At 39.6% G+C, this 14,364-nt stretch overlaps 1 protein-coding gene across 3 annotated transcripts in view; it reads right to left on the bottom strand.

Moving 5' to 3' along the window:
* The window catches only part of CTNNA3 (catenin alpha 3), a 1,485,947-nt gene that overhangs the window by 1,417,314 nt on the left and 54,269 nt on the right, over positions 1–14,364 (bottom strand). For all 3 annotated transcript variants that reach the window (XM_046655293.1, XM_046655294.1, XM_046655295.1), the window contains one exon: positions 3,469–3,661. In XM_046655293.1, coding sequence (XP_046511249.1) covers positions 3,469–3,661 — 193 coding nt within the window. The remainder of the gene's footprint in view (positions 1–3,468; positions 3,662–14,364) is intronic.

Below are 14,364 nucleotides of genomic sequence, written 5' to 3'. Positions count from 1 at the left end.
TGAAATATTACATGGTGAGATCTCACAAACAAAAGAAGTCAGACTAAAGAGATAACATACTGTAAGATCCCACTTACATAAAGTTCAAAAAGAGGCAAAAACTAACCTATGTAACAGCCAGGAAAATGGTTACCTTTGAAGTGAGGGAGTAGTAACTGGCAGGAGACATGAGGGCTGCTTCTAGGGTTCCAGTGACGTTCTACTTCTTGATCTGAGTGGGGGTTACATCAGTGTGTTCACTATGTGAAAATGTATTGAGTTGTTCATAATAACATATGCACTTTTCTGTATATACGTTATTCTCAATAAAACATTTTTAAAAACCTTAAATATAACCAATTGTGTGACTTAGAAGCAATGTCTATAGATTGTAGGGGAGTAGAGGCTATACAAAGGTAGTATATATGCTATAGGCAACACATGTAATCCAGACTCTATAAACAACTCTTAGTTAATCCCTAGGTAATTGCTATGTGAATATTCTAAAACTATTTAAATAAAATACCAGATTTAATACTTTGCCATTGTGTAGACGTAAATATAGGGGTAAGCTAAAAGATCAAGAGTGACCATAGATAATGCCTCTGTGGACCACCTCGGCTGCATCTCTACGGTTCTACCCACATAACACCCTTCCTTTCACCCTCCACCCCTCGTGCTACCGTGTCCCATTTCCACACGCAAGTTCTTTAGGTAACCAAATGCTCACATTATTTATCACTTCAAGTTTCTAACTAAAGGCAGTAAAACAGAATCCTGTTGTAAAGCCACATAAATTACACCACGTCTTTATTAGAAGAAGAAATTTTCTAAAGTAGTCTCAAAATTCTTCTTGAAAATGACAATAAACATATAAATGAAAATATCCTCTACTTTCAATATTTTTTCACTTTTCCAAATACTTCAAACTTATTATTTATTCTTCATTAATCCTTCACATTATGCCACTGGACAAAGCCCTTAAAAACAAAAGAAGAACCAAAGCAGAAAATTATTTAAAATTTGTTTCTAGTATCATACAGAGTTGCTTGCAACAGAATACATTCTCCTGATACTTCAGCTCCACCACTGAGGTAAAATTCCTTCCAAGTTTTTGGGAACAGCACTGTCACTGTCATTATCTCTGCTATCCATAGGATAAGCATTGGCCATTCCCCAAATGCCAGAACCATTTGCCATTTCACTGCTTTTCTCCCACACTCAAGTGGCAGTAATTCAATTTGGCAGTTTGTCAAAAAGAATCAGAATATAAAGCACTTGGCGATCTCTAACCAAATGTATTTGTTGTGTATAGCATATGCCACATATATGTATTTCACACATTATAATAGACTACAATGAAGAATATACTGCATAATCCTAGAATCCGAACAGACTTCTCTTTGAGAACTTCTCTTTAAAATCATTTACTCTTATTGAGCTAAAAATGTGGACTTAGTTTAAAAAAAAAAAAAAGCAAATACCATTTCATGACAATTACTGCAATTATCATTCCCTTCTAAGAATGACCAATGTCTTACATATTTATTACCAGATGGTTTATGGAAACCACATTGTCAAGTAGATCACATTTTCTGAGAGAAACAATACCAGAATAGGGTTCATATTCTTACTAAAGACTCAAAAAGAAACCATAATTATGAGAGATCATTTGTCATAAACGCATTATAAAATTATATAATATAAAATGACGCTTCAATTTTTTTATTTATGTAACAAACATTTATCAGGTGTCAGGCATTGCTAAGCAAATAAGGCCTGGTACTTGCCACCTTCAAGGAATTACGAGTCTAGATTTACTGAGTAAGTAAATCAGTGGTTGGTGGATGGGGTGGTAAGTCCTATGAAAGAGAGATACTGAGAGTCTGTGGGGACCCAGAAGAGGGGCATCTAAATGAGCACTGAGGAGTCAGTAAATGCTTCCTGGAAAAGATGACCTGGGCTGAGCTTTGCTGCCTGAGTTAAAACTAGCTGAATGGAAAAAGCAATCGAGGTGAAGAAAATAGCTGGTAATGGAGGCACAGAGGCACACAGCAACATGGACCGTTCAAGATACTGCGAGTTCTCTTTTGAAGGAAAGTTGGAGAGGGTGACAGAATCAGGAAAAGAAAAGAGAGAATGGTAGAAGACAAATCATAAAATGCTATGGGAGCTAGGTTTAAAAATTTGAGCTTAATCCAGAAAGATAATCCCTCTAATCCTTCAAAAGCTACTAAAGCAGATTTTAAGCAGGGAAGTAAGATGAGTATATTTTCATTTTTCAAAGATACATTTGGCTTTGGTATGGGGCAAGTCTAATGTAGTAATCCTGAACTCAAGAGACAAGATTAGTCACGAAGAAGAGGGAAGGATCTGAGAGACAAAAGGAGATAGGACGTGTTGAACTTAGAGATTAATTGGAAGAGAGGGTAGAAAGAGAACCAAGAGTCTAAGCTGACTTGGTGAGTAAGTGGGTGATGGTACCAGGGCAAAGAAGACAGACAAAGAGTGGGCCTGAGACACTAGGGAGCAGGGAGGAATGACAAATTCATTCCAAATTATCTTGGGCATTATGATTTCCATATATTGTCTGAAGAACCCCTATAAAATACATAAAAAATTTAAAAAGTAACTCTCCTGTATTTGACCTAAAGTTTATTGTGGCTAGTATATTCATTTTAATTATTTAATTAGCGAAGATTTCCTGATTTTCTTAGTTATGTTGGGGATGGAGAGAGAGAAATATTTGAACACCGCAAGTCTCTTTTACAAAGCTGAACAGGAAAATTTAAGTTTTCTTATCCTTTTCTTATCCTTTCTTGCAACAAGCTGATATACAAAATCATTCCATTGACAAAAGAATATTGAGTAGTTCTTCTAAAAATAGCCTGCAAACGAGACTTACATTTATTAGAAAACCATTGTATTATTATAAGGAAAGCTGTCTAAAGATGAAATATACACTTTTATTATGCAATATTAACATAGCAGCAACATGAGTTCTGCATAGTTTATGCAAAGCATTTTTTCTTTTAAGTTTAGGAAAGCTAAACCTCCAGAAAGTCAAAAAATAATAAATGTCCTTCTGAGGTGGTCAGGTCTAAAACTTCTATCTCCAACTGATTTACAAAGAATTTTATAATTTATTCGTATATGGGAAAAGATGTCTTCAGCTTCATTAGTCATTTCTCATTATATTCTATGACAAAAAAAGATACACTTGTCTGTGTTTATTATGGCTAAGTTATGGCGCGGCGAGAGGAAGCACTTTCCTGGAGGGATTGAACAGCTAACGGGAAGAACCAGGAGTGGGACTCTGAGCCTTGGAGCTGCCTAATGAGCCTCTCTGCCTCCCACGGCTGGCTCCTCAGAGGTCTACAAAAGATTGATAAACTCAAGTCAACAAAAACAAAACACTCACAAATCTAATTCAGTAACTAACACCCTAAGGATGTGTGGTTTGCTCCTGACCGGGACTAGAGTACTCACTTTCTTTGCGAACTCCCTCAAGTGCAGCAGTAAGCTCTTCCTTTAAAACTGTGGCTTCCTGGGCGATCTTCTCTCCCTTGTCTAATAAATTCCAAGTTGCTTCCTCCACAGAAGCTAGAAGAACTCTGGCTCGTTTTGAACGTCCTTTTTTCCTGTTGGAAGGATTCTGGGGACAATTTACAAGTGTAGTAACCTGAAATTGAAGAAATACAAGTCACTCATCAGACAAATTGTGAGGAGACACAGTCCTGGTATATCATAGGCCTGCACAAAAGGAGGTATTTCATAGTAACATGATTCATTCCCAGTACTATTGGCACACGTCCAAAAGTCAAGTCAAGGCCCCAAGAGCACCACTATTAGCCACCACAGAGTTCCCAACTGAAGATAGGAAGGAAGGAGGGAGGGAAGGAAGGAAGGAGGGAGGGAGGGAAGGAAGGAAGCAGGGAGGGAGGGAAGGCCGGAGGGAGGGAAGGCCGGAAGGAGGGAGGGAAGGAAGGAAGGAAGGAGGGAAGGAGGGATGGAGGGAAGGAGGAAAGGAAGAGAGAAAGGAGAGAGGGAGGGAAGGAAGGCCATAGAGATTAAACCTCATCAAGTTTTACTATCGGAACAATGCAATACACATTTTAAACACATATATCTCAAATAATTATTTATATCACTTTGTAGCCAGCAACCTATTAAAAAAGAGGCAAAAATAATTATAATTAAATCTATAAGTATTAGTCTATTTAGACTGAGAATAGAGATCATTAATATTGGTGGGGGAGGGAGCAGAACCACTCTGAAGCATATAAAACAGTGGCCACCTCAGGGTGACAAAATCCGAATCCTTCCTAGGCGCTCCATTCCGGCCCTTTGTGAGCTCTCTTACCTGACTCCCACACTCTCCCCTAACTCAGCCGACCTCTCTAACAAACAGGTCCCACTCAAAGTCCCTATCAAGAGGCCCCTCCTGACCAGCCCCGTCCCCACCCTCACCCTCTCCCACTCTGTCCCTTCACTCCACTTTATATTTCCTCAAAACACTTATAGAGCCTGACATTCTTTATTTGTTTATATGTTTATCTCATGCTTCCAACACTAGAATGTAAATTCCATGAAAGCAGGAAATGTGGTTTTTTTCTCCAGCACCCAGAAAAACGTGCAAAGTTGGTGTTCAATAAATACTGATTATAAAAATGGCTTAATTAATGGGGTAGTTGAAGAGGGGCTGTTTAATGTCTGTGTTTTGAATTATCTGAATGTAATAATAATGAGCATGTACTACCTTTGTAAATTTGTTTAAAATAAGAATAAACTCATGATAAGAGCATTATTTGGAGATAGAGATTAAGCATCTGTATTTGGAAACAAAACCTCATACTAAATTACATTATGAAAAATATCTATGTCTTAGTTCAATCTTGGATGCCAATAAGAAAATTTCGTTAACATTTCATAAGCAAAGCTGGAAGATCCCCACTGTAGAGGAAGAAAAAAAAAAACTTGTATGCAATATTTAAAGTAGAAGACGTGGAACTGAAAGCTAGACTCCTGCATGTCATCAAATAGCCGAGGCTTATGACCATCCTGCACCGCATCTTTGACAACAGACTATTTATAACCCTTCCTGCTCTGCAGCCCCTAGAGATTTTGCTTATTTATCGTTTATGGAGCATTAAATATTTGTTTATTTGGTTGTCCAGACTCAGTTTTTTAGCCAGGAACTGAGAAAGAACTTACAAGCTGCGGGGGAAATAATGTGGATGAAAATAATTTCTGTCTGCCCTTCTAGTCCCTTCCCCCATCCAACAGACCCTCTGCGTTATTCTAATTTGCTTTATTCTCATGTTCACAGCCCAGAGTGGAGTGCCTTGTAGCAAGCCTTTGTTTTCTGTCTTGGAAAATGAGAACAATCATATTATCCTCTAAGATTGTGTGAAGGTTAAATATGTAAAATGTTTTATAAAATGCATTATGAGACATAAATAGTGGTTGCATTTAATGTATATTTTCTAGTCCATTCCCCACATGGATACAGAAAATCTGTTAAGGGATCCTTGTCAGAGGTGTTCTCTCTGGGTTCACCCTTATCTTGCTCTCGGCGTCCCTTGTGCTAAATGTGATGAAGTCAGTTGACAAAGCACATTCTATATGCTTTACAACCAGCCAAATTAGGACCGCATGTCTTTAACATGTATTATGTAGTCAATAATAGGCTTGATTTATTACATGGGTTTTCACATACTCCAAAAGGCAAACATCTCACTATTGTCAGCTTAATTTATATCAAGAGTTAAAAGGTATTTGTCCCCATTAAGAAAAATTATAGCACCTAGTTTCAAACCTTGGTTTAAAACGAAGAATAAGCGTCACTGTCTAAAACGTTCCTTCAGAATGTATCTTAAGTGCCACAGTTCATGACGCTTCCCACTGAACAGTCCTCTACTGTTGTTCAGATCCTCCACGCGCCAAATGTTTCCCATAGAATAGCCTGAACTTTGAAATTAAAATGAGCATTCCAGAAATGCTTTGTTCCTTATAATAAATGCCAGAGAAGTAAGAAATATGAAAAGAACATTGTATAAGAACATTGTGCTTTCATCAAAAAAAAGCAATTGCAGCTTGCAAGTTATTCACTTTCATAAATCATTTGTATCTATGTCTTCTTTTAAAATACCCCAACATAGTTATCTAATGTTGATTAAACTAAGTTAAGTGACACTTTCAATGATTCATTTTATTTCAGAAAGTAAATATGGCTCAGTAATCCTGGGGGGGGGGGGGGGGGGGGGGGAAAGCTAAACCCTTTTTTTTCACTCCAATTCACCTACAGAATCTAAACGACTCCCACCGGTGACTGCGATTCTCTATAGCAGATGATTGTCACCAAGGGTTGGGAGTGCATATGTTATTTGAAAGTCTCCTGTCTCTTGAAGGGATATGGGCAACCAGTAAAAACTAGCTTTCAAATTATCCCGTAAAACAATTCCTGTTTCTTCATTTTCTTTTTAAATAAAAAAACAGTTATATTTTTATAAGGAACAGAAAAACTTTGGTTGGAGTTTACAACAAAGATGATTCTAATGTACGGTCCAAGCCCATGCCTTGCTAACCTTTCTTTTTGTCACTGATGCACAATCCTCCCCGTTCCCTCTCTCTCAGACCTTAGGGGGGGGGTCCCTTTCATGAAAAATCTTCAACTCTAGAGCCTTAAAAAATTTGAGTTTGGGGCCAGCCCAGTGGTGCCATGGTTAAATCCGCACGTTCCGCTCCAGTGGCCCAGTGTTTGCCAGTTTGGATCCCAGGTGCGGACCTAGGGGGCAGATGTTAGCTCAGTGCTAATCTTTCCAAAAAAGAGAAAAAAAAAACAAACTTGCGTTTGCTCACTTTCCTTTAGTCTGTAAATCTGTGCTAGGATACAGACACAACTTCATCATAGATATAGGAATGAGCTCCCCATTGAAATGGTCCTAAATTAGATTCTTCAAGTAATATGGAAAAAGAAATCCCCTACTTTATTATTGTTCATGTTTAAAATCCCATAAAATAAGGTGTATTTATAATGGTGTGTAATATTTATACATTAAAATTTAGAGGACCAAAAAAAGGATTTTTCTAATCTTTCCTAATTCAGGTATGCTTCTCTAGATTCTCCAAAGACACTGAAAATTAAACTGATATGCTTAATGAACCAAGCCTTCGACTGTCATTATACAGAGCAATGCTGGTGCACAACAGGAGCATTGCAGAACAGGATGTGAGGTTGTGATTTACTTTCATTTTTGCATCAGTGCAACAATCGCTTCAGTACCTCAGCCCCTCACTTTGTAGAAAGTCTTTTCCTATGCCAATTTGGGTAACACATTTATATTCTACAACCGTGTTCTTTCCCAGTCTAACTCTAATTTCTCTTTAATTCTACTATCATTGTAGTATAAAAAGACCATGTTAACAGCCATCTCTTTTCTTGTTTACGAGCTAAAACACTGAATTTTAACCTTCCTCCAACAGCTCAGGGGCCTTCGGGGCCACTTTTGCTTCCTTGAGTTGATTTTAATGTGTGAAATAAAATACAAGACATTTAGGCCATGTTAATTAGCTGAAAACTTCAGAGTTCTGACAGAAATTAAAAGGATAGAAAAATAAAATTGTTTATAGATAAGTAAAATCAGTGATCTTTTAAAGTAAAAGGTATCATCTAGTCTTGGGGAGAGGGGGTCCTTTCTTTAAGTCACTGATAATTTCAACTGTTCCTTATTTCCTACCAAAAACAAACTTTAGTGTGTTAACAAAAGTACTGGGGTAGGTTGACGAGTTGGAAACCCAGCACATGCATATCCCTCAATTAACATTCAACACTCCCCCAAAACCAACTACAATATTCTTTTAGTTCATCTCAGGCCAATAAATATTTATTGAGCACATACTATGTTCGAAACAATACCCTAGACATTTAGAAAATAAAGATGAGTAAGCTCCAGTATGGGGACAGGAGAGCTACACAACTAGGGGCAATGTAACAGGGAGAAGGATAACTGCTTACACTTAAAAGTATAAAGGAAGTGCTCCAGAGATTGCAAACATTCGTAAGGATTAAGCAGGGCTGCGGAGAAGAGTCTTCAAGGACAGATGGTTTTCTGCCAGGAGAGATGGAGAGGAAAGCAAGCCAGGTAAAGGAAACCATGTGCAAAAGGGCAGAGATGGAAATTACTTTTGTCTGAGAGTAGTAGATGTCGAGTTTGGCAGACTGCAGGATAAAAACAGGAAACTGGGTGAGAAATAAGGCTAGAAAGTACGTTGTAACTTAAATATGAGAAATGTTCAAAGCCGAGGAAAGACTTGAGTTAATTCAATAGGCAACAGACACTTCGAACACAGCACACCCAAAGCGGAAGCCTTCTTCCACCAACCAGCCTCTCCTCCACCTGTATTCTCACCTCTGGGACTGACACCTCTAACCTGAGGCAGAAACCCAGAGGTCATCTGGGCTACTCCTCTCCCTCAACCTCCTTTCTAAGTTCTTTAAATTGTCTTTTTAAAAGCTTCAGTTTCTGTCACCTCCTTTCCAGCCCGCGGCCATTGCTTCTCACAGCTGCTCTCTGGATTATTGCCCTAGCCTATGCTCCCTCCAAGCCATTCTCCATGACACAAAAACAGGGCCTCAATCTCAGCCCCGTCCTCCACTCGATTGTTATGGAAAGTATATGCATCAGTTCTGGTCTCCACACCCATCCCACACTTCCATTGGAGCCCCTCTCTACAATGCAAATCTGACACACTCGCACCAGCTTAAAACCTTCCAATGGCGCCCTGCTGTCTACAAGATAAAGTCCAAAGCATGGTTTACATAGTCTAAAGCATGGTTTATGAGGCACTTTATTATCTGACTTCTGACTAAATTTTCACTCTCATCTTCCATTCCACTGTGGAGTTTGACCACAAATTACTTGTTAGGCCCAGAACGGGAAATCTTTGGCATTCTTGACCTGGAACAACTCCCTCCCCTCATAGCCCCTTGTATGTACCTCTCACAGCACTCATGACAGTGTTTTGTAATTAGCTGTTAACATACTGCCTCCCCAGCTTTACCATGAACTCAGTAATGGCAGGGGCCATGCTTGACTTATCCTGAAAACCCAGAACCAGGATACTCTAAGTAATAAATAAATAGTGGTTGACTTAATGAAAAGATGGATGAAACTCTAGATTGTAGAAACCTTAAACCAAGAGCCACAATGTGGAATGATTTGTACAAGGTTACAAAGAGAGCTGGTAGCTGAGCCAAAATTAAAATCTAAGTTTAGTGAAGGCATATTTAATCAAACATGGTTTAATCAAATAAGTTTTAGTCAAAAGGAATTTCTAATGTAGGATATTCTGTCTTTTCCCACGACTAGTATTATGGAAAAGCAAATTTTTGTAAATTCTGAATAAACAAGTCTCCATTCATATAGTTTATTTGGGGTCTAATCAGTTCAACGTGATCTAGAATTACGTATATACTAATATTTGGTCTTTTTTTGGCAAAAAAAATAAAGACAGGCTACTTAGTTCATTTTCAAACTATAAATAAAAGCAGAAGACACACTATTTTTATTCCTGATTTTCACTTGTGTGTGAGTGTGTGTGTGTGTGTGTGTGTGTGAGGAAATTGGCCCTCAGCTAACATCTGTGCCCATCTTCGTCTATTTTATGTAGGATGCCCCCACAGCATGAGCTGTGCTAGGTCCGCTCCCGGGATCCAAACCTGTGAACCCTCATCTGCGGAAGCAGAGCGTGTGAACGTAACCACTAAGCCACTAATCACTAATCAGGGCGGCCCCCTGATTTTCACTTTTTAATCCTTGTATTAGGGCTGCCATAAAAAGTACCACAGAGTCGGGGCTTAAACAACAGAAATTTATTTTCTCACAGTTCTGGAGGCTAGAGTCCAAGATCAAGGTGTCAGCAGGGTTGGTTTCTTCCGCAACCTCTCATTGGCTTGCAGAGGGTTACCTTCTTGCTGTGACGTGGTCTTCTCTCTGTGTGCATGCAGACCTTGTGTCTCTGTACGTCCTAATCGCCTCTCGTAAGGACAACAGTTATATTAGGTTAGGGCCTGCCCTAAAGACCCCATTTTGACTCAATAACCTCTTTAAAGACCCTACCACCAAAGACAGTCACATTCTGAGGTACTGAGGACTAGGGCCTCAACATATGAATTTGCGGGGGACACAATTCAGCCAATAACAATCCTCACCACAAATGACATAAAAAGTATAAAACAACCATCATCTTTTTAAATATAATTTAGGGTTTTATTTGTTTGTTAGATTAACAACCACTGCTATCTAGAGCTATTACTTGGAGCTATCGAGGATGATAACACAGCACATGTAGATCCCTCTCCAATTGCACCAGCCCTCTGGCCCACGCAGATGGCATAACAAAGCAAAGAGATTCATGTGTCAGACACACAAACAGCTGTAGCTAAATGTTCTAATCCAGGAAGGGCACTTATTCTTGGAAAAAACATGAACATAAACACAACTAGGAAAAGACCACATGCTGAGACTAATATCAAATATTAGTTTCTTCCAGTTTTTACTTAACTACTTACCACCCAAAAACAAGTTTGGACTCCACCATGCATTTATTCAACAAATATTAACGGTACACCTGCACTATACCAGGAGGATATGGCAGTGAGCCTCATTCTACTGATGGGAGACAGAGAATAAACAAATTCATAAGTAATTGTATAACACAATAGCAGGTAGTGATACGTGCTATGACTTGAAGAAGGGTAACGGAATAGATGAGTGATGGGGAAAGTGTAGGATTTGATATCAGAGAAAGGCGCTCTGATTAGGTAACAAGGACTCTAAGGAAGGAGAGCAGTAAGACATTTGAATATCGGGGGGAAGTATTCCAAACAGAGGAAATAGCAAGTGGAAAGGCTCCAAAATGAGAGCTTGACTGGTGTGTGTGTTCCAGGAGCAGCAGGAAGGCCAGTGCACCTACTGCAGAGTGAGGGGAGAGCATAAGAGATGAGGTCAGGCTGGCGTCTAGGCACCAAATCGTGCAGGCCTTGTAAATCACCACCAACACACTCAATTCTATTCTCGTGCTTGGGAGATATTAAAGGTTTTAGCACAGGAAAGTAATATGAACTAACCTAAAATTTAAAAAGATCATTCTGGCTGCTGTGAGAGAATAGACTGGGGATTGGGCAGGGACTGAAGGAGAAGGATGAGGTATGGAAGAAAGAAAAGTAGTTAGGAGGCCATTGCAACAGCTCCAGCGGAAATCACACTGACTTGTTCCAGGGAGCAGTGGTGCCGTCGCGGAGAAGCGACAGAATTCTGGTGATTCTGAAGTGAGTCCACAGGGTTTGCTGATAGATTAGATATGGATTATGAAAGAAATAGGGGACCAAAGATGACTCCATGGCACACAGCCTGAGCAGCTAGGTGTATGGAGTAAGATTTACTTAAGGAGACAATGAGGAGGGAGGCGAATCAAGAGTTGAGCTTCAGGCTTGTTAAGTTTGCCTATTAGAGTTGCTCAACTGGAGACTAGTAAATAATTCTAGAGTTGAGAGAGGTAAGGGCTGGAGATAGGTTTCTTATAGATTATGTTTTCATTTTAATTATTCACATATCAATGATTTTGCTGGTCTCACTAAAAATTTCAAAGATATTTGAACAGTGTTTCATCCAGTATAAGACTGGATGAGACCTCCTAAAAACAAAGTATAGCTAGAAATGTTACAGGGTTGAACTTTGGGCACTCCCAACATTTAGAGGCAGTTATTTATCAGGAAACCCACCACCATGAACCTATTCATCCTAGGATGTGTGGCTTTAGCCATTTCAAATGTAACTATTATCTAGAAAAGATGCTTGTTTTATACAGAGCAATGATTCAGAGACAAACTAGGCTTCAGTAAAAAGTGTAATGTTAATTATATCATCTCCTGCTCTACAAACAAATGTTTGCAGGAATGAGGAGAAAACCTACCAAGACATTGAACTAAGCAAACTAAGGAGAAATTATATTCATGCTGCTGTTTACACCTAAATCAGACATTAATCATTCTGGTGAATCAATAACCAATAGTTTATAGTACAGTACTGATTCAAAGAAGTGCTGAGGAAGAAAAGGTAAAAGGACAATTCTTTTTCATCAATAATCATTGACTGCTTGAAGGAAACAAAATAAGAAGTGAAAAATGCAATCAGGCCAGAGCTGGCCCCAAAATAAAGAATGGCTGACCTCATGTGTAGTAGCTGCGGCATGTTCAAACAGTCCCCTGGTCAATCCAGCCCAGCGTTCCACGTCTAGCAGTGAGTGATGGTGGGATATGGTTATGAACCCTAATTCTGTGTTCCAGCTTTGTTTAATAATCATTTATAACCCTATCAACCATAAAATTGAATAAACTATGCCAATATGCTTTGCCAACACAAACTTATGAAGCTTTATCTTTACTTTGCTCCCACTATGTGTTGCCAGATTCCTTTTTTTGCGTTTACTTTAGACCATCAGATTGACACCTGTTCTCTTCTAACACAAAGCTGCTTTATATTGAAGATGTCCAGGGAAAAATATACATAATCACCTGCTCATCATATACAAATAAGAGATAACAAATGTTAAGCAAGAAAGACCACAGGAAATTTGACTTGTAGGTCTCTATGGTCAAGATTTTATAGCAACGCAAATGTAGTTTGAATACAGCCCATCAGTGATTTAAATGTTGATGCTTGGTTTAAAATTGATTGGATTGAGTCCACCTCATTTGTCAGGATTGTCTCCACGTTGACAAATCTATGTTTGTCTCTTTTTTTTTTTTTTAAGATTGGCACCTGAGCTAACAACTGTTGCAAATCTTTTTTTTTTCTGCTTTTTTTCCCCAAATCCCCCAGTACTTAGTTGTGTCTTTTAGTTGTGAGTCCTGCTAGCTGTGGCATGGGGGACGCCACCTCAGCATGGCCTAACGAGCAGCACCATGTCCGTGCCCAGGATCCGAACCAGCGAAACCCTGGGCCGCTGAAGCAGAGTGCATGAACCTAACCACTCAGCCACGGGGCTGGCTCCTTCTTTTTTTTATTTAATAAAAATTAAATATCAGTCACAAATCTTGAATCCCCTTGGCCAGTGCTTGATATTTAATGCCCTAACGTCCCATCTTCAAAGCATCAGGATATTACTATCATCTCAATTCTAAAACACCATCAATTATAACACATACCATCAATTTAATCACTCCTTTTCAGAATGTAAGCTTGGAAAATATTTTGTCAGTATTGAACCTTCCAAATCCAAGGCTGAGCCATGAGGCCTATTATCCCAGAGAAGGAGAGAGCAGAGAGAAAAAAGATATCATTGTTCATCTTTGAATTTAAAAGCTGGCTTTCTGAGGTCTTAAGCAAAAATAGCTATGAAAGCCATTAGAGAAACAGGAAACTATTTTCTAAATTTTTTAGCTCCCATTTGGCAAAAGCTAGATCTTATAGACTAGATCATAGAGTCTTATGAAAAAGATCTGGTCCTATAGGAAAAAGAAGTATGGCAGCTCTCCTTGCCTAGCCCCAAGAGACTACTGGAAGAAGCCAACAGGTAGGAAAGACAAGTAAGATACATGTCCTTAAAACTCCTCTTTGAGCTGTACCCAGACTGGGGAGCTATGCTAGCATGATTGAGGGGAAACAGTGAAAGCAGAGGGACTTTGGTTCCATTTATCTTTGGGACTCTGGAAGAAAACTGCTTCACAAGCTGCCCTGCACAGACTTTGGGGCAGCCACAGTGTAACCTTGGCATCACAGTAAGTAGGCAGGAGCAAGGGCAGCTTAGCTTTCTAAGCCACTCTTGATCTCTCTGAGGTATGGATAAGACCCAGACCATCCTAGGTACCCTGAAGGACAATCAAAATGTGGCTGTATTGAAGACTGGTGGGCCTTCCCCAAGCCCACCATGGTGAGGAGCGAGGGGATCCTGCAGCAGAGGCTGAAAGGTGGACAGATAATGCCAGACAAATGATGGAGGATCTAGCTGGGACTTAGGGGTCTGAGGCTCTGTCAAGGGTCAAGGTGAGGCTAAGGCATCCTGGGAGAACCATGGACCCTAACCAAGCCAAGAGAGAGCAGTCCACAAACTTTATCAGCTGTAGACTACATCCTGAAATATACAGAGGTGACCACAAGATGGCCATGCATGCGACTGGTCACTCCTCGAATGTCACCAGTTCAGAGAGCATCCCAGGCAAGCCACTCTGCAGCAATAGGCACTGTCTAAATGTTACACATGGATCCAGAGGCCCATCTCCCACCGCCGTGAGGTCACGTAAGCAACACCCTCACCTCAACCACATGGTTCTAATTATTTTACCTAAAGAAACTGAGTATTTACCAAAAGGGACTGTTTACA

Source organism: Equus quagga, chromosome 2, assembly GCF_021613505.1.
Source record: "Equus quagga isolate Etosha38 chromosome 2, UCLA_HA_Equagga_1.0, whole genome shotgun sequence".
NCBI classification, from domain to species: Eukaryota; Metazoa; Chordata; class Mammalia; order Perissodactyla; family Equidae; genus Equus; species Equus quagga.
This window is presented reverse-complemented; position numbering and strand designations above follow the sequence as displayed.